At 40.5% G+C, this 21,303-nt stretch overlaps 1 protein-coding gene across 2 annotated transcripts in view; it reads left to right on the forward strand.

Moving 5' to 3' along the window:
- Positions 1–21,303, forward strand: part of RELN (reelin) — a 289,653-nt gene that overhangs the window by 242,105 nt on the left and 26,245 nt on the right. For both annotated transcript variants that reach the window (XM_065666462.1, XM_065666471.1), the window contains exons 39-48: positions 1,379–1,550; positions 1,633–1,735; positions 4,063–4,292; positions 7,059–7,279; positions 8,259–8,406; positions 11,741–11,999; positions 13,573–13,822; positions 15,902–16,070; positions 19,293–19,433; positions 20,505–20,682. In XM_065666462.1, the coding sequence (XP_065522534.1) occupies positions 1,379–1,550; positions 1,633–1,735; positions 4,063–4,292; positions 7,059–7,279; positions 8,259–8,406; positions 11,741–11,999; positions 13,573–13,822; positions 15,902–16,070; positions 19,293–19,433; positions 20,505–20,682 (1,871 nt within the window). The remainder of the gene's footprint in view (positions 1–1,378; positions 1,551–1,632; positions 1,736–4,062; positions 4,293–7,058; positions 7,280–8,258; positions 8,407–11,740; positions 12,000–13,572; positions 13,823–15,901; positions 16,071–19,292; positions 19,434–20,504; positions 20,683–21,303) is intronic.

Genomic DNA, 21,303 nt, shown 5'->3' on the forward strand with positions numbered 1-21,303 from the left:
CTGTAAGAGGCTAGATTTTTTAACTCAACAGTAATAGAAACCCTTAACTCATATTGTCTTATATTTTAATTCCTTCAACTAAAATTATCACAGGATTATGTTCACTGTTCTTAGAACTCCTGCTGCTGTATGCTTTAAAGTGAACATACCTTAACGTAATACGCCTTGACTGTATGCAGAAGACTGCCATCAGCTTTGGTCCTGGAAGGCCTGGGAGATCAAGCAACACTGATTGTTAACTTCACTCAGGTTCTTCTCATTATTTTTAATGGACCTGATTCTCATTTACACTGAGGCCCCATCAGAATGCTCCAATTATACAAAAGTGTCCCAAGTGTAAACTGGAACTGAGCCTACCTTGCTCAGAATTAACTAGGCATTAAAAACCTATTTAGAAAGAGTATGTAGTAAGCAGTTAATCTTTTGATTAAATTGTAAAGAACTGTAGAAAACCACAAGAGGAACACAGCTCATTCCTCCTGATTAAGCTGAAGAAAGCTCTCCTCTGCTCAGTTACTCTGAGCACGTATCTTAGCAGGAGCTGACTGTAAGGGCTCTAAAGAATCCCAGCGATCATTTAGACACAATGGTACAGCAGTCATGTATTCCTAGAACACCTCTAACAAATTCAAGTCTGGTCCTAAGAATTTAGTTCTAGTTCACTCTCCTAATGGGTTCTGCCTGAAACACTTGACTAAACTGTTCTTGTGGACGCTGTCCTTACGTAGGAATTTTATTTAAAAGAAAACTTTTGACTTTCTCTGATCAATACAAAGGCTTTTAGATAGATGAAAAACACAGTTACACAAAAGATCTGGCAATCTATTCTTTCCTCTCCGGTTTGAAAGCACCAGTTTTCCAACATATTTTAATTCACAATCCATTGGAGAGAAGGTCCCTCAGAGTCTCCTTCTCTCTCAAAGAGCTCTTGCCAGCCAACACAGACTGCTCAGCGCAAGGAAAAATGTATAGCATGAAATCATCCTTTCAGACTGCTTGGGCTCTACAGCAGCTGCTCTTTTAGATGATTCTTAATGAAAGAAGACATTGATACTAGAGTTTCAAAAGTAAATGTGCTTTAAACAGGAGATAATCATTCAACACAGGTTTTTCACTCTTCCATTTGATGTGACTTCTAAAAATTTTAGAGGAATAAAAGCTAATTCTGTAGGGTCAGGCTGCAGGGCAATATGGGAATTATTTTAATGGAAAATGAACATTTTCTATCTTCCCTGTCTATCTTAATGGAAAATGAAAATAGTGAAGCCATGCTTTTACCACCCTTTTCTCCTTGTAATCCATAAATACTGGTTACTGTTCTGCTTTCTAATAGTAGTAGTAGTAGGTCTTAATAGGAATGTTCCCTTTTTCTTTGTAGGCAAAAAAGAAGAAATATGGATTATTGATGACTTCATTATTGATGGAAATAACCTAAAGAATCCCATGATCCTTTTGGATACATTTGACTTTGGTCCCAAAGAGGACAGCTGGTTTTTCTATCCTGGTGGAAATATTGGGCTTTATTGCCCATATTCATCTAAAGGAGCACCGTAAGCAACTCTCAGCAATAAATTAGAAAGAAGTGACAATATAATAAACTGAATCTAGAGTATTCCTTTCTTTTTATTGCAGGGAAGAAGATTCGGCTATGGTATTTGTTTCAAATGAAGTTGGGGAACACTCCATCACAACAAGGGACCTGAGTGTAAATGAAAACACTATAATCCAGTTTGAGGTACTTGTTCTCAGAAAGTTATTTTGCCTTTTGCTTAGAGAGTTATGTTCTGTCAGGTTCTGCTCTTTGGTGTATTTGCCCAGCTGTTATGATTGCCAAGTAGAGAAGCCTGTGTAATTTCACCTTAATTGCTTTAACATTACTTTCTCTCATGCGGGTGCATCATGAAGCTTTTTAACGCAGAGATAAGGGAAATTTATGCCTCAAAGTCTTCTGCTTTCTTGCCTAAACTACTACTTTGTCATCCATGCCTATTATTTTAAGTATGCAGCATTTCCACAACCCAACCCAATGGAGAGCTATAGACTTCATCTGTGACACTAGAAATTCATTTTTCCTACCCAATGGCTAAACTGCACTTTCTCAGAGCCAAGGTTCTGTTTTCCTTTTTCTTCTGCCCATGCTTTCACAGATGCTCTTGAGTAAGCTGTTCTTTAGCTATGATGACCTGAATTCATGCCATCTTAGGGAGTTATCTAAAGCTGAGGAGCATATTTTTTGTGCTTCACATATAGTTAGTGGAAACAGGTACCCGAGGACAATGCATAGTCTTCTGGTTCATTGCCTAAACCCAAACTGGACATTGGCTAGGGCGGCTTCTGATAGGATTAACCATTTTGCCTATTATGTATTAATTTAGAGAGGTCATTATATTGTCATTAAGAAATTGTAAAAGATTCTTTCATGTAAATTGCCATGCTGCAATTACAAGGCTGGTTTCAACAAGGACATCATAGCATGCTATAGCATTAAACAGCAAATGATATCAGTTTATGAACAACTACTAGAGTGATACTAAGGGTTTTCCAAGAAAACTAGTTTTAGCTGTGTACTCTTGCATACTTCAGTTTGTCATGCATCTAATTCATAAATTATTGACTGCAAACCAGTTTTTGTTTTAAAATATAGATTGCAGCCCGTAGAACAAAAATGTTTGAGGTCACTTTGAGATATTTGTGAGTCTTCAGAGCATTAACTTCATAAAATCTACATGCTTACTTCCATATGTGGTAATAACATTGTTTTCAGCTCACGTTTTAGAGGACATTAGTATAAATGAGGAAGTTATGCATAATGCAGTAGAGTTTCTCTATGTCTCAAGAGTCAAAACCTATATTGGTCGAAATATCTCTCTAATGATGAGCAGACAGCCCTTCTAGCCAACTGCAGGTTGATGATATTCATGGGTGCTGAAGAGTGATGGAGGAAATACAATGTAGGATACGTCTAAAACATTCATGCACACTTCTAAGTATTACTGGGTTTTAGATATACATAGATTTACAGAGAACCATGTTAGAAACACACTGATTTTCTGCTACAAAGACATGTGAAACCCCTAAATGTTTCATAATTTTTGTACAGACTTTATATTTCATCAGAAATAGCCTTTATTTATTGCATGGTAAGTATATTACATCTTTTTTTACATAACAGGGTCATCCTGTAAGGGAACTAATTCCTCTTTTATATAAGCAATTTGAAACTAAATGAACATCTTAATATCACTGTGAAAGACTGACTTGCACTGAATACATTCATGAAGAGGTCTCAGATTCTGTACAAAACATCATTTGTTTTTTTTTTTTTCCCAGTAGTAGAACTGTTGTTATGTAAGGTTTCTACCTTTCCTACTGTTCTTTACACTGGGAATCTTATAAGAACACCCTGAGGAATTTGACCCTGTCAAACTATGTTTTGATGTGACATTGAATCTAAATCCAATCCAGCTATAAAACTCTTTTGGTGCTGTGTAGTGAGTAGGAAAGCTGAAGAACATATTGAAACGATACAGCACACAATATGTGGCACAAGGTGGGGCCTTTTCAGAAGTGTGACATAAAAGGCAACCATAGTGCAGCTCAGCAATATAACAAAAAGTTTATGTTTGCACATTTTGTTTTAATATTTCTGGTTTCAAAAATGCACATTGTTTTGGTGCTGTGATTACCTCAGTACCTGCCAGAGGACTGCAAGAGCTGGTGCATTTGCTCCAGCAATGTAAGCAGCTCTCTTTTGGGATTTTGTCTAATTAATTTCATTGTTTTCTCTTAATAGAAGTAGTTGAGAATCTCATATTACATTCATTTTGTGATATGCCAGAGGGCGATATGCCCATGGACAGGTAGGGCAGTATGCAAGAGTTAATATTCATGTGCATGTCATGAATGCATCATTCCAGTTGTTAAATGAGTTCCCAAATCACCATTTTCATGGACTAAATAAATACTGTACCAAATGGGGGAGGCCGACTAAGATGAAGTGCTATTTAGGAGCCCCACAGCCTGCCCTGTATCATCTTCTGCATTTCATGTCTTGGCCTCCAGATCAATATCGGCTGCACCACTGATAGCTCCTCTGCTGACCCGGTGAAACTGGAGTTCTCACGAGACCTGGGGGCAACCTGGCACCTGCTGCTCCCCTTGTGCTACAGCAGCAGCAGCCACCTCAGCTCCCTGTGCTCCACTGAGCATCACACAAGTAGCACTTACTACGCAGGCACCACCCAGGGCTGGAGAAGAGAGGTCATCCACTTTGGAAAGCTGCATCTCTGTGGGTAAGTGTCCAGCTCCTATTCCTGCCCAGCTGCTTGTTGGTTTGCTTTTATTTCTGTTTTCCATCCAAAATGTTCTCCCAAGCACAAGAGAGTGCGTAAGACCTGCAGCACCAGAGCAAACCAGATGACCATTTTTTCTCTCCTTTTTGTCCTGAGTGTTGTTAGTGTCCAGGTGATTCCCAAAAATGCGTTGTGCCTAATGCTAATGTAGAATAACCACAGATTATGTCCTATTTATCCATATATCTTCTGATGGGTGATTTTTTTATGGAAGTGTATTTCATGGTAAAATTAATGCAAAACTGACCGTCCTTAAAGGGTTTTGAATGTTCTTTACTGCAGTGCATTAGCTATTTGAATTCATCGTGGATATTCTTGCATGAAATCTGGGAGTCATTATAAAATGCAGTAAAATATGAGCTAGTATAAATCTGATTCTACTTCAATGTAAAGAAATGGACTGATCTAAATATTCGAGTTTTTTTCTTGCAGCTGTAAATCTCTCTGATTCTAGGAAATTAACTGCTGCAGTCACTTAGAAACTGAAGGTTTGTGGAACAAACCAGATTGGATGCTAACAGATAGGTAGTATAGAAAACCAGTATGTGCTAGCAGGCATAATAATAGTATGTAACTTTTCAAAGTTTAAAACAGTACTCATTATTTTTTCAGGGGAAACTGTCTGTCTGCTAGCATCAACTCAGTTTATGTAGAAGATCATATCATTAAGGGTTAAACTGTAGCACATAAGAATGAAAACAAGCTATGCAACTAAGAGCTGGAGTATTTATGAAACCGCCGCGTGCAATGGGCCTTCCACTAAATAGGTGCCCCCCTATCTGCCTCTGAAAGTATGAAAAGACCTATACAAGAGATAAGAACCAAACTTGGAAAGCCTGAATGTTCAATTATTTAAGGAGATGTTTAAATTTTAAACTTGAAGCTTCTGGTTTATGACAGTTATCATTTCAAGCATGGAATAGGTCACTGTCTCTTGCAGCAGCCCATTTGTCCTTCTGTTTTTTTTCCAAAACAACTATTTGACCCTTTACACAACCACTAATGCATCCCTTCAAAAGAAAATTTTTCCAATGCAGATTACTGACTCATTTAAACCTTTCAAGTGTTTGGATTTAGTCCTCTGTTCCTGAGTACTTCTGTCCCATTTACCTGCCTTCCCTCCTATTTCTTCCCCAACGCACCAGGCCAGAAGCCAATTGCTGATAGCCAGCCAAACCCAGCAGCACAGAGCTGCTTCCATGGGGCATTCAGTGCCATGAAATTCTTGGGCTAGAGGGTTGAAGAGGGATTTTCTCTACCAAATTTCACTGGAATAACAAGAAAAAAAGAAAATCCAAACCTGACTGCTTGTGTAATTCTAAAGAAGCCCTCACCCTTTTCATCCCCTGAGTTTTAGTCTTATTTAAAAGAAGATGAAGACATTTTCAGTTATTTCCACCACATATGTTATTTTGGAAATTAATATATGTTCTCAGCTAGGCGGCTGTAACTAAGAATTAGTATTCCAGTTAAGTCCCGAAGGAAAAGCCCAGGGCCTGTTGAGTCAGTAAAGAAACCCCTATTGACTTCAGCAAGACCAGCGTTTCACTCTCTGCTTCAGTCACGTTTCACCCTTCTCAAGCCTGAGGGAAGGAGATGGCGTGCCTTGGGGTGGAATGAATCTAGCCTGTGGGGCAGAGATCTCCTCTGAATAGGAGGTTACAACACCTCCAGCCTCACACTTGTGTCCCCCCTTAGGGCACACTAAAACCAATGGTTTTTATATCCAGCAGGACTCTGGCTCTCGGGTACCTTTCTTGAAACTCCTAGTAGCATTCCCAGCCATCAGCTACCCCTTATCACCTGAATCCCCTCATGAAAATTCCTTTTTAACAAACCAAGAGAAAAAACTCGTCAGCTACCTGTACCAATAAATACCTTCTGCATTTAGATATCTCTAACACGACACATTAAACATGGAAGGCAATTAAGTGGTTTTCCCTTCTCACTCTACTGGTTTCCTTCCCCCTTCAAAGTATTTTCTCAATTGGGAATAAAATTAGCCTCTCAAGTGTTTTTCCCCATCTCAATTTGTTTTCCCTCCTTCCCCAGTCAGTCCTTTGTATGCAGCTTTGACACTAAGAAGGCAAATTAAAAATGACAGAACAGCACCCAAAGGAGAATATAGTTTAAATTAACAACTTGCAATACCAGTCCGCTTTAAGATTAAGCTACCCAACAGTAAGCTGAATACCTGCTGACAGGGGAGATGACATTTTCTTTCCATGTAACTGAGGGTGAGATCCTCCCATCCCAGCACCACTGTGTGGTCTCACTGCAGACAGGGTGGCAGCACGTAGGATTTCACTCTCCAGGAGAGGGTGAAAGTGGCTCAGTCTGCCTTGGACACTGTACACCAAAGCAGAAGGGAATCTGTCAGACCACATCCATTCATCCTCCCTGTGAACAGAACAGAAAAGAGTGGTTAGATTTGGAATCCCATTTTCAAGTCAGTCATTCAGTTCTGGTATTATAACTAATGAATGATGTTATTCTTATCTCTGTCAGTACTTGGGTTGAATATCACTATAAAGATGCATGAGGTGCTGAAGGAATTAGATAAAGTGGTCAGTTTCCAGAATTAAGCAATTTGTCAAACCATTTTCAACAAAAAGAATACCACATAGATGCATAGTATGGTTTATATAGGAAGTACAAAAAAGGTGGAACTGTTATTTAAAGTACATACCCTTTATGCCTTTTCAGGTTGGCAAGGTTCAGATGGTACCAAGGATTTTACCCTGCTGGATCCCAGCCAGTGACCTGGGCCATTGACAACGTGTACATCGGCCCACAGTGCGAGGAGATGTGCAATGGGCACGGCAGCTGTATCAACGGCACAAAGTGCATCTGCGACCCTGGCTACTCTGGGCCAACCTGCAAAATAAGTACCAAGAATGCTGACTTCCTTAAAGATGATTTTGAAGGTATCATTTCGGGGGGGGAGTTCGAATTCTGCCTGTCCATCTTAGTGGAACCCATGACTCAAGGGATAAAACAGTGAAGTCTTCCTTGCCCGTGCATGGTTTTGAACATAGTTTATGCTGTGGAGGTATTCCCATGAGCCAATCAATTTAGGTGTCCTTCTCAAGCACAGTTTGTGAATGTCTCCTGGCTATCACTGGTTTGGAGTGTCCGACTCTTGGTGAAGCTGGAAATGCTGTGGAATACAAGGTATTCACTGAAATAGAACTTCCTGAAACTCTACATGTAGAAAATAATTTTAGAGGAAAATTATGTTAGTTTGACTTCAGTACAGACAGAACGCAAGTGAAGCAAACAGCGGAGGGCTTTAAGCTTGTCTTATTTCTCACAAGGGAAGTATGGCCTTAATATGACAAATATGGTTTTAGAGCAGACTGTGTGTCTCAGTGGTGAAGGCAACGCCTTAGGCATGGCAGACCATAAACAAGTGTTGGCAGGAGGGAACTCAAAGTCTCATGCTAGCCTGGGCACACACAGCATCTATGTCCACAGCTCTAAAACCACCTTGAGGTTTCCCTTGCTAGAAAGCATGGCAAGAAGGGCACACTTTGAATAAAGCAACATCTGTGAATCAAACTCATTCCTTCATAGGTGCCGCTGTTCATTTTTGCCAGCCCTTGCTTTGGTGCTACCGCGTGGTACCCAAAGTTTCTTTATAGACCTGGGTACTTTGTTGGTATCTTAAGAAAAATGAAGAAAAGTAGAAACTCTTGTGCGTAACTGGAGACTAAGATCCCAGATTTCATTCTCCTGGGTTGGTTTGTTTTGACTCGTGGCAGTTTTCTAGAATGCATTGAATCGCAAATACTGGGTGTTTCTTCACTCTGCGTGTGATATTAATTTAGCTCTCATCCTCTGGAAATAGTACTCTTGCAGAAGGCACATTTAGAGTAAATCATAAATACGTATATGTGTATTCAGGTCAGCTGGAGTCGGATAGATTCCTGCTTGTGAGTGGTGGAAAGACATCAAGGAAATGCGGTATCATGTCTGGAGGAAACAACCTTTTCTTCAATGAAGAAGGCTTACGTATGCTGATGACTCGAGACCTAGATTTGTCACAAGCCAGGTAACACAATTTCAAAGTTCTTTCAGGTTTTCACTGAAGAAATAATATACTGAAGAGTAATTCATATGTGACACTATTGTGGTCAAGGCAAGCTGATATATTCTGTGGTCCTTGCTGTAGCAAATATTCAATTTTAACCACTGTTACCACTTTAAATTAAGTCTAACTTGAACTTTAATGGGATTAACCATTTAAGTAGTATTTTTTTCCTCGAATAAGAACTCCAGGATCTGATGCCACACCTTCAGTAGCTTGTGCAAGTGTTTATTTCTTAAATGCATAACATGAGAAATCGATTGCATGTCACACGCTCTGTTTCTCTTACAGTTTGGTATGTTACAAGCCATTGCTGAAACAGGAGATTCTGCTGCCAGTATAGCTCTTACATTCATCATCTCGTAATTCTTTCATTTCTGAAGCTTACTTTGCCCTTGTTGTGCACATTTGTTTCCAATAATTCACTGAGAAATTCCCATCAAGCTGTCACCAGGTACACTGAGCACAGCAATTGAAAAACAAATATTTTTAGTGTATTTAGAGATTAGGTTGTATCGTTACAGCCTGCAGAGTAGATTTTTGATGAGTGAGACATGCTAAGCAAGCCAGATGAAAAGATTTCTACTTATATACGTTAAACCACATCTTAATTGCACACATGCTAACTAATAGGCATTGTTTTCTAAGTATTCAGTATCTTAGCTTATATCATCGTCATATTACTTTGGAGAGATTGCATTTTCTCTACAAGACATTGCGATGTCTTGTAAACACCCTACTCTTCCCAACTGTTCCGTGGGAAACACTTTAACGGGCACTTTATCTCTTTTTGACTTGTCTTCATTAGCACTGAAGCTTTAAATAACTGTGGAGCGTTATAGTCAATAAAGGTGCCTAATTTCTAACCATTATATTTTTTAGATCAGCAGTTAGCTGACCCTCGGTGAAGTGTGATATTAATGATCCCTGTAATTTGTAAGATTCCTCACAGCAAACCTTTTTCAGGACTTGGTAAACACTAACATCGATTCTCTGCACTGTTTTGATTTCCTAGGCCGGTCTAAAATTAAAAGATTGTTTAATAAAAGACACAAGAGGTCTTGTAAGTTGCTCCATTAGACTAAATGACATGTTTTCCTTATTGCTCGTGTTCAAAGAGCCATCATTTATCTCTTCTCCGTGATAGTCTGTAGCTGGATTTGCATACATTGACCTCAAGGTGTTATAGAGAGATAAATAGCTTCTGCCTGAGTAAAAGGCAAACAAAGCAATACACTTAATTTCTTGTTTATGCTTTCGAAAAACAACAGTTACCAACAAATAACTGTATGCTCTCTGAAGAGCAAGGCAGACTGCAACAGCTCTTTAGCAACCTAAGTAGTTGCGGTGGGATTTTCTTAATTTCCAGGCTGACTCTGTTGGCCACCTGCAAAGCACAACAGATCTGGCTGTGACACAGATGTGCTGAGCTCTGCACAGAACTTGGCAAAGGGTTTGAGTTTATCCCAGGAATGATGAGAACCAGCATTCCTGATAGATATTTTTAAAGGTACTAGACTCAGCAGTCATATTAAAACTTCCCCTTTTCCTATGAGGAAATCCTCTGAAGTACACAGGTGAGCAGTGGCGTCCGTTAGCACTGCAAGCCATGCTTGGCACCAGGGGATTGAAAACAAGTAGGTTCTGCAATCCGCTATCCACTACCATCACATTAAATCTGTATTTTAAAACATTTAATACAAGGTACAGTATATCACCATCACATACCAGTAGCTGAAACTGCACAGCACGAAATATAACTAAAGAGAGAATATTTTAAGTATCACAACTGATCAAATCCTTCTCAATTCTGAATTAGTAGAAGAAAATCCACACATTTTAGGGTTACTAGATCTGCAAGAAAACTTTGCTTTTCCATTTCAAAATAGGCAGAGCCTTTGCAAAATATCTGTGGAATGAGAAGAGAGATATTTTAATATAACGTTTTTATCTGCTAGACGTTACCTATATTTGAAGTGGTTACTACTATATGAGTAAAAATTCAGGTAAAAGAATAGCAATCCACAGACAGCAGATTCAACAGAGACAAAGTCACCTGGGTTTATTTCCTTTGAATTATGTGGCAAATGTTCGAGTAAATCTGAGAAGGCACAAAGACTCGCCAGCAGTGAATCCAATCCATTACAGCTGATACGTTGATGCATGAGGGTCCCCAGTGCTCCTTCACTGCTCAAGCAGTATGTCATGTCTGGGACATGGGGGTAGATACAATCTATAGTGAAAGAAGTTATATATAGTAGCAAGAGAAACGGTGAGTCGCAGCGAGGACTAGAATTAATTGACTTGCGGGTCTGGTGCTTTATTGAAGCTTTGTCTGTCCAGGTTCTCTGCAGCCTCCAGTCCCAGTGGATCTACCTGCAGATCAAACCAGAGCAAGACTTCTGATACAAAACTTCTGTGCCGTTTCGTTTAACCATGAGTCATGCAGCAATAATGCCATAATAATTAGAACAGATACAACACTCTAATGCTGCGCAAAAGCTGTGCAAACATGAATTAATACTTGTAATATCCCTGCGAGTCCGATAGGTAAATATCATTACAGCAGTGGTTCCCTCCACTCCAAATGCAGAGTAGAGCTATTTATGAGCATCAGCTAACAGGAAGAATTTCACAGTTTGATACAAGTCTATTGTGCTGCTTTGGAGAAGCCAATTAAATAGAGGATGAAAGCACTGGTGTCCCTGGGTGGCTTGGGCTGGCTTCAGGGAAGCCGGCACATCTAAGTGGTGTGATTTAGACAAATTTCCGAGGCTGAGTAATGGACAAAAAGATCCCTGAAAACGAATGTTGCTTTGTTCTCCTGTCCAGATTTTCCCTAGTTTATGCCAATGGAAAACCGGGATGCTTGTTTTGAATTTAAGCATTTCAGCGTATTTATAACAAAATGTGATCTACTTAGGGCACCGTTATTTTTCTGCCACTAAAATCTGTACTCATGGGCTATAGGGATAAAAATTTCACCCAGGATTATGTTCCAGATATTTGGAACAACATCTGTTATGCAGACAAAAGGTCGAAACATAAATGTCAAGCTTTGCTCAGCCTCTTCTGCCTGGCAAACCACCACACAGGCAAAACAAATTTTTGTCATCCCACCTGCCTGTCCACTTATATTCTGGAGGCTTTGGAAAGGCAATCATAAGGTCTCTTACAGCTGACTCTTATGGCAAGAAATCATGGGGCTAAGTCAACAGACAAACTCCAGGTGTCTCTAGTTGGTTGTGTAGGGTGTTACAGAAAAGAAATCCTTCCAGTAATTGCTCCCCTCTGTTAGATTTGTGCAGTTCTTCATGAGACTGGGATGTGGAAAGGGGGTGCCAGACCCCAGGAGCCAGCCTGTGCTGCTGCAGTATTCACTCAACGGGGGCCTCACGTGGAGCCTTCTCCAGGAGTTCCTCTTCAGTAACTCCAGCAATGTGGGACGATACATTGCCCTGGAAATTCCCTTGAAGGCCCGTTCCAGCTCCACTCGGCTTCGCTGGTGGCAACCCTCCGAGAACGGGCATTTTTACAGTCCCTGGGTAATTGACCAGGTAAGGAATCCTCTGGGTTCTTTGGGGGTTTTATAAGCAACTTTAGACTGTTTTCAGTCTTACTTTTTCCCTCTGGTTGGCATATGTCATCTCACTGCGCCAAGCAAAACTGCTTCCCATAAAGATACTTCAGAAGTATAATAATCTAGCAAAATAGCAGAGCACAATTGCTGTTTGCTAATCATGTGTTTTTAATACACGGTTTCTATGAGGGGTTCTGAACATGCCTGAACGTGTATGAAAGATTCGCTTAGCCTTTTGGAGCTAGGAAAGTCTTTTATACACCGGTAGAGCCCCTGGTTCACATTGCAGAAGGCTTTACCATGCAACATGCAAGACTGAGTTCAAAAACCTTCATTTAAAATCTATCCAAACATGTCATTGGCTTGGTAGAATGTAATAGAAAAACCTATAGAAAAATGACAGTCAATATCCATCTTCTAACTTTTAAACCAAAATTTTGTTTTGTATTCAGGATTTACTTCTACAAAGATTACTATACTGCTTGTGTGACTTGCAACAAATCTCAAGAAACCCTACTAAAGTGATTATGCTCTCAGTAGTGTTATTGGGCTGCCCAAGTTCAGCTTGCTTAAATATTTATGCGTTAATATTTTAAAGGAGTTAGTTCATATCCTTAGGAGAAACCCAGAAACCAAACTCCGACCATGTTTGATGATGTGGTTACTCTTCATTAGCGACTGTAGTGATAGGACAAGGGGTAACAGGTTCAAACTTAAACAGGGGAAGTTCAGATTGGATATAGGGAAAAAGTTCTTTACTGTGAGGGTGGTGAGGCACTGGAATGGGTTGCCCAGGGAAGCTGTGAATGCTCCATCCCTGGATTGTTCAAGGCCAGGTTGAACAGAGCCTTGGGTGACACAGTTTATTGTGAGATGCTCCTGCCCATGGCAGGGGGTTGGAACTTGATGATCTTAAGGTCCTTTACAACCCTAACTATTCTGTGATTCTATGAAAATTTTACTTCCTGTCCCTCCATTTAAAAATGAGAAAATTCTCACTCTTTCATTCCTGTCTCTTCATTGAATGTAGTTATATCAGTTTGGAACAATCAGAAACTGAATTTAGAGTAACAAAGGAAAGCTAATTCTATGCTGGTTGCTGTTGAATAGTTAAATGCTGATGTCTTACAGTCAATGGTAAATCAGAGACTATTTCCCCAGTTCTATCAGCAGATGCAACCAGACAGTAGTGTGCCAGATTATAGTACAGCTGAATAGACAGTAGGAAAAATGACACTGTAACTTTGCTCCTACCAACATTTGTTTTTGTGAGCAGTTTTACTTCATCCAGGATTGAGTTTGCCTCCCTGAACTTTCCATTTGTATAGCTAAGCAGATTTCTTTAGGACCATTTTACAGGAAAAAGATAATCCCCTTCCTCATAACCTAAGCATTTTATAAAGTATATTTGTCCATTTGGGTCCAGGAGAATATCTATGCATAGATCAGTAAATCTTTTCCTTCTCCAGGATGCTATGTCATGTGTATGTTTGTGAAGACTTTCCAGACATTTTATCTTTTCAATAACAATTCCTCTCCTAATGTTTCAGATTCTTATTGGAGGAAACATCTCTGGTAATACAGTGTTAGAAGATGATTTCACCACACTGGATAGTAGGAAGTGGCTGCTCCATCCTGGCGGAACAAAGATGCCAGTCTGCGGCTCTACAGGGGATGCTCTAGTGTTCATTGAGAAAGCTAGCACTCGCTATGTTGTCACCACTGACATCGTTGTGAATGAAGACTCTTTCTTGCAAATAGATTTTGCTGCATCCTGCTCTGTCACGGACTCCTGTTATGGTAATGACTTCTTAGCAATTCCTGCTCTTCCTCATCCTCTACTGTACAGCAAAGTTCACTTGTTTTGTGGTTCCATTATTCATCAGTTCCATTATTCGTCGTAATGCAAACCAAGAAACAAAAGAAAGCTGCATGTTTCTGTTAGGAACTGGAGTATTAGCTATTTTATTCTAGGTGTCTGAAGCCTAAGATAAACTAAACATTCCTCCAAGTACTTGCAGTTCAATTCATTTATTAAAAAGACTGATAGCTGTCTTACTCAAATCCATTTACCAGTACATGATATCCACTGCTTGGGGTGATCTCCTTGTCCTAACGATGAGCAGCTGAGCATTTCTAGCATACGTTTCTTGCTTTGTGGTTTTGCATTTTCAGTGAAGTAAGTCTCAGTTCTGACCTCACTTGCACCTGTATGATTAAAAAACCCACATGCTATGTCAGCATCAACTGCAAAAATTTGTATGGTCCACATGAAATCATAAATACGTGTGTATGTACATATACATACGTATGTATGCATGTATGAATGTGTGCACAGATATATGCACATACATGTGTACATATACATATACATGTAATTATGCAATTTTTAATTACCTACCTTTTTCTACCATGAGTGCAGAGCATGCTTTTATATCTGCACATACATATACACATCTAAATAAAATCATGCTCTGCACTCAATACACATCACATGGAAATTGAAAAATGGTTCATTGTGTGAATTTAAAGATGCACAAAAAACAGCTCTTCCTAGTTTTTGAATGCTTGTTTGTACATCTAAGATTACATTCTCTTAGTGTAGGGGTTTGGGGTATAGATTTTTTTTATGAAGAAGAGAATACAACATGTTGCATCATGTAGCATGTGTTAATTCACTGGGTTGATCCTAAGATCATCTCTGCCAAGTTGAAGAGTGTTTTGGCAGCTTAGCTATGTACTTGCAAAGAAACAGTTCCTTCTTTTTTTGCTTCATTGTCTAGTACACTTACCATTATCTTAACTTAGTATTAACTTAGGCAGGATCCTACCTAATCATGCTTCCAGCCACAATGAGCAAAGCATTTCATTTTGGTGACAGAGATTTAACACTAAAAACTCACCCTTGTTTGGATCCACTTGTCCTTCTATTCCTACAGCACTGTCTTATGTGCTTAGACATCAAGTAGGACTGATTGGGTGATTAATGATCATTCTCTGTGCATAAAGGTAGAAGAAATGGGTCTGTAATAATCAAAAAGATCGCAGATTTATCACCCTTGTCACTGCAGTCATGCTCCATGCTTTGCACAGCCAGAATGCCTGGCAGCTGGAACATTTACTTCAAGTTACAGTTCTGTGCCCATTATTATTTACTTTTTAATGGCTGCATAAAAGTTTAACTTAAAGTATCTAGTGAGCTTGACTAACCTATATTTTTCATGATTAAAGTTTATAAGCCATAAACATCAAAACGATGAAATTGCTGGGTTTTGCTGAGAAATGAATACATTAGTTTAATGTGGCTTAGACTGTGTTTGAATGAAAAACAAGCTTACTGACTAACAAACTCAATTTAAAATTGTTTATGCTGGATAATGAAATGAGCTGGTTTGGAGGGGTGTGGAAGAATGACTAAACCATCTTGTGACAGAGCCAAAAGTTTGAATTTGAGTGTTGCTCTGGCTTACACTATGATTACATCCAGCTGAATCTCATCCTTCAGCCTGGAAAACAAAACAAGTTGCTGGTCATGATGCTGTCACATCACTTTCTTGCACACTGCAGCTTGACTAAATCTTGGTGATTTAACAGATTATTTCATCGTCGCACCTGTGGTCCCTGAGTTAGGTGGTAGATGTGGACATACACTGCACTCTTGTCCTGAGCTATACCTGCTCGGCAACATGTAATATACCTTCCAGCGCTGCCACCAAAGGAGGGAGCTTCAGACCTTTTCTGTACAATGGTCTGAAATGTTTTGAGTGGTTATTTCGTCAGTGTAGACTTGTGATTAATGCTTTCTGGGATTGCCAGTTTATTGTAGACCTATGGGTGTAAGACTCTAAATTAAGTAACCAACCACTTTTCTACCCCTAGCTATTGAACTGGAATATTCAGTGGACCTTGGGCTGAGCTGGCACCCAATTTTGAGAGACTGTCTTCCCACTAATGTGGAATGCAACAAGTACCATCTCCAAAGGATTCTCATTTCAGACACTTTCAACAAGTGGACCCGGGTTACTTTGCCTCTGCCACCCTATACTAGGTATCTCCCTCTGGTTTTCTACAGAATAAATCTAAATGCATAACTATGTATTGATGCATGATGCATTCTAGCATTGAAATAATTGTACCTTGCCACTTTTGTTTCGTCCATATGTATAGCAATAAATAAATATAAGTAAATGAAGCCCCATCCTGCTTTGCATAAAAACTGCAAAGCTATTACATGCATTTATCTTTCTTAGTTATTTAAAGGTAGGAAATTCTTGTCCACCTTGTCCTGGGCAGGGATGGGGGAACTTTCTAAAAACTCCCCTGTTATCATTATCCTCACTGAATTCTGGTCATTTTGGTGGCTAATTGGACTGGCTGAATCCCTACTGCACCATGTTCTGCTGATGCTGCCTATGAGCTGATGTTTTAAATGCAGCACTTTTCAGATTTCTTGTTTTTCTGTGCCTTCCTTGTATCCTTTGTGTGTCAGCCCCATTTTCACCTCTTCTTCCTTTGCCTACATTTTTTTTGTCTCTGAGGGGAGAAAATTTGTGGGCCTTGCTGGGAGGTTGCAGTGAAAGGAGCTGTTTGGGACTGACAATGCTACTGGGAGTGCTGCCATATGGTTTCCTACAGTGCCCTGAAAACTTCTGGATTGCTGGATCTTTGTTTGTCAAAATGATCCATCTAGGGTCAACCGGGTAGCTCAGCCTTCCAGTTTGTTTCCTTCCTGATGTGTTGTTTTACAGTGGTAGCTGTGATTGTCCCCTGTGCAGTCTTAGAATCATAGAATAGTATGGGTTGGAAGGGACCTTCAAAGGTCATCTAGTCTAACACCCCTGCATTGAGTAGGGACATCTTCAACTAGATCAGTCAGATGTGATAAAGCCAGCATAGAGCTAGCGTAAGTAAATACTTGCAAACACAGGTTGCATGGGTGTCAGGCTCCCTGCACAGCTTGACTCCACAGCCTTGCTCTTGTTGCTGAGCCTGCTGATATATGCAGGCACAGAAGTGCCACAGTGTGGGCAGAACGTGTGCCTGTTGGAGAAGGTTATTATGAAAGATGCCAGCTAATGCACATATGAGTTAGGAAATTGAGACTTACACCTTTTAACAATTACACTGAGAGTGCTTATACAGTTACCACACTCTTTGAAACTAGTAGTGGAAAAGTCTGTGTTTTATCACTAATCATTTGGGGCATTTAGACTCTTCCCCATCTTTGATGCAGTGCTTTACTTCAAGTAATAGTACTTTTTCAGGACTTGTTCCCAGCATCGATCTCCTCTGCTTCCTCTTTTTTACTGCTTCACTACATATTGTCTGCAAAATCCATTACCCCAACAGTTCTTGTGTATAGTCTGCAGATTTGTGTTCAGGAGGGGCTTTCAGAGGCTGAATGGGATAAATCAGGTCTGGGGTTGATGTCCCAAGCCAATTTAGTTTGGATCTGAAAGGAGCCTACTGCCTGAGGTAAACTCGGGTTTACAAATAACTGTGATTTTAAGACTGAAAAGTTATTTGAGCAGTGTAGGTCAAAAGAAGAAGTCTGATGTCCTACTGAGGCAGATACTGCTCATCTTTCCAATCCAGTAACTATATTCATTGGTTCAAGTAAAACCATTTCCCAAAGATATGAAGATAGGGATTGCATGAGAGAGGTTATTACAACCTTAGCTCACAAGCGAGGGAGACATTAAGTTTTAGAATAAGGAACAGTGCAGCTAATAGTCCCTTTAGTCTAGATGTGATACAATTTTTATGCTGCTTTATTATTTCAAGCTGTGTAACAGCAGGTGTGTGTCTCCAGTTGCTCTTGCCTGTATGTTTTAGGGACAGGCAGGCTACACGGTCAATAACTTGGTCTGGCGCACAGCACCTATACTAATGTAGCTGTTTAGGACTCATGTACCCCAGAGTGCTATCTAGCCTCTGGCCTGCAGAAGGCAATGAGCACTTGGTTTTAATTTAGTCTCAGAGCTGATTTTAAGATGTAAATACAAAGCTTCTCCAAGGAGCATCAGCTCAATAAATTGTTAGCGAAGCGCCAAACCAAAAGCAGGCACAGTGAGATAGAGGTGCGTGTCTTTATTCCTTCAGGATTTCCTCAGAGTTTCTGCATTTCTTTAAAAAATGGTATTTGGTGAGCACAGCCATACATTTCTCTGTGAATAAACTTGTTACTCATTCATCTCATGTACCATGTTTATGAAGAAACAATTCATGGAATAAAATTGACCTTCCCATAAAAGGTCTATTTTTACACTGAATAAATCTGGGGGATTTTGTTGCTTATTTATTTTGGTGATTACAATAATCCCAATTTCTCTCGGAGTTTCAAAGTAAAGGGGAGTACACAAAGTTCAATGCTGCCATCTAGCGCTGTACAGCAAAACGGGGATTAGCTTGGGTTTAAAATGGTGGTCTTGAAAATTTACAGGAATTCATCCACTCAGGTGACTACTGCTGCCTGAGCTGAATGGCTGCTGGGGTTACCCGGCTGGTTTGTCCTGGTTTTTGTTACCCATCTTGACAGCTAAGATGCTTAGCTCACATACAGCTACATCAAAGAAAGGTGTTTGAATAGGAAGCTAAGCCCCCTTCAATCATCCAAATGAGAACTACTCACTGAAAGGAGCCAGTATCACAGCATAGATCATTTTTTGACATTTCCAGCCAAGCCCTGGATGGAGGGGAGGGAGAAAACTGCAAAGCCAGAGTCACGCAGCAAGCCCTGAATGGGTGCTCTCACCTGCCCCTTCTAGATATATAAATGGTGGTGCCTTGCCAAGGAGCCAACCCACTCCCTAGGGCCGCTCTTTAATAACTGCATTTGGGAGAATTCATAAAGGAAAACTTGGGTTACTTTGTTGACTTGAACTGAAGCAATAAAACTCAGGCTCAGAGTGAAACTTGGAGGATTTGAGTGATTCTGGCTTGATCCAGCTCCCATCTATCCTTTACGTTTGGATTTGTGCTGGAACGTAGTTATGACTGGTCTGAGCTTCCCTTCAGGCATTCCGCCTTTTTCCTACCCTCTTCTCCACTGCACAAACTACAGCCCACTTGCTTTGCGCTCCCTGAAGATTCCTTTTTCACTTTCCACACTCATAGCATACAACTAAGCAGGAATCAGCACTGAGTTGTGGTGATATCAAACAAACCTTCCAGGACCAGTCTAGCCTCAAGATTGACATTTCCTTTCAGTCAAAATGAAGATCAGCTTAGACAGATACATTACCATTCTGGTTTCCTTCCTCTCCCAAAGGTCTCAAGCAACTCGTTTCCGCTGGCACCAGCCTGCTCCTTTTGATAAGCAGCAAACATGGGCAATCGATAATGTCTACATTGGAGATGGCTGCATAGACATGTGCAGCGGCCATGGGAAGTGCACACAAGACAGCTGCATGTAAGTACCATTTGTCCCTGTTCTGCCCAGCGCTGTAGCATTCCACTCCTCTGTCATTTTAATGAACTTATCATCCTTATTCCTGAGCAGTTTCATGCTGTGTCCCTGTGCCCTCATCCTGGCACTGGGTGCAGAGGACCTGGGCTGAGGGTGGGACATGTCTATTAAGCAGAAGTGCCAGTTCTTCACAAGGCCAAATTTTGCCTTGGGACTGGTATTGGCTTGATGGTATGATGACTCTGCTCCATGATAAGGTTTGCCAGCAGAGGCAGACTGCCTTGATCCTCAAACCGTCTGTATAACAGCCCATATAGAGCCCTGCAAAGCTAACAAACAACAGCCAGATCTCTCCAGATTTGTCTGTCTGGCAACAGAGAAATACCTTCCAGATGGATGTATTGCTTTTTTCCAGCCATGAATAGCAACAGAAACAGGAGAATGGCTGTATAATTGCACTGCAACTGTGTTCACTAGAAATATATTCTGATGCAGAATAGACATAGTGTTATCTTTTATCCTGACAGCACTGAAGTACCAAGGCATGATCTCCCTGATGAAATCTGCACAGTACCTGAATGTTACCCAGTCTTTGACACATTATAAGATGGTGTTTCAGAGGAGAAAAATTAAAGGGGGGGGGGGGGGAGTGGGGGGTGGCACTATATAAAAGAAACAACAGGAAAGTACCCATCCTCTGAAATTTTACAGAAACTTGCTTAAAATTTAATGTTAGCAGGGCATTCTTGGGCTTGGCATATTCTTTTAGGTTTATTTATCCAATTACAATGTATTTTACTGATTTTACTCTGTGCTGGCATGTAATAGAGATTGTACTCTATATTAGCAGCTTGCATGATACAAAATACTGGCCTTCCTAAAGTCATTTTTGTTTCATAACTACAAAAAGTGGCAGATGTTTGAAACCCCCATACACCAGTTGTGCAGTAGCAAATGATGCAGACAGACTCTGTGTGGAATAAGATGGCACTTTAATGTGGAATAACATGGCACTGATGAAACCCCTGAGCAGAGCCTTTGCCAGCTGAACCTTGCATTTGCTTTCCTCCGCAGCTGTGATGAGCACTGGGGTGGGCTGTACTGCGACGAGCCAGAGAGCCCCCTTCCGACACAGCTGAAAGATAACTTCAACCGCTCGCCATCGAACCAGAACTGGCTGACAGTGAATGGGGGCAAACTGAGCACAGTCTGCGGGGCGGTGGCCTCTGGGATGGCTCTTCACTTCAGTGGGGTGCGTGCTCAGCACGAGGGCCAGCTCACTCCATCTGACAGTATAAATGGGGCTGATTTAAAAGTGAAATAAATAGCAAGGTGGTAAAAAATATCAGTGTAACACATTAAACATATAGCATATTAAACAAACTTGTATCCTCTGACTAGCTGAGTCCGAAGTCAGACAGGCCCTACAGACTAGGGCCAGCCAGAAACAATCCAGGAAAGCAGATACCATATTCCTGGGTATGCTACAGCCAGGAAAATGAGATATAGTGTGCATGCCTCCTGAAAGGAGCCATGGAAGGGACTTTGGAGGTGAAGCTAATAGATTTAAGTACAATCCAAGCATGCAGACATTAAATTCCACACAATCGTACTAGCCTCCTCGTAGCACTTATAACTTCCAGAGACCAGAGTTTGGTGCAGCTTCTTATCAGACCACAGAGGGAAACTAATAACTATGTATTTGCGTGTATATAACTTGCACTTGGTCCTCGAAAATACATTCGTGTATAGCCTCATCCTTCATATATCTGATTGTTGGGGTTTTTTCAGGGTAAGCTCAGAGTAAAATTTCCTGGTTTAGCTATATCCATACGTAGGTATATAACCCAGACTGCTGCTGAATTACAGTTTG

Source organism: Lathamus discolor, chromosome 1, assembly GCF_037157495.1.
Source record: "Lathamus discolor isolate bLatDis1 chromosome 1, bLatDis1.hap1, whole genome shotgun sequence".
Taxonomy (NCBI): Eukaryota; Metazoa; Chordata; class Aves; order Psittaciformes; family Psittacidae; genus Lathamus; species Lathamus discolor.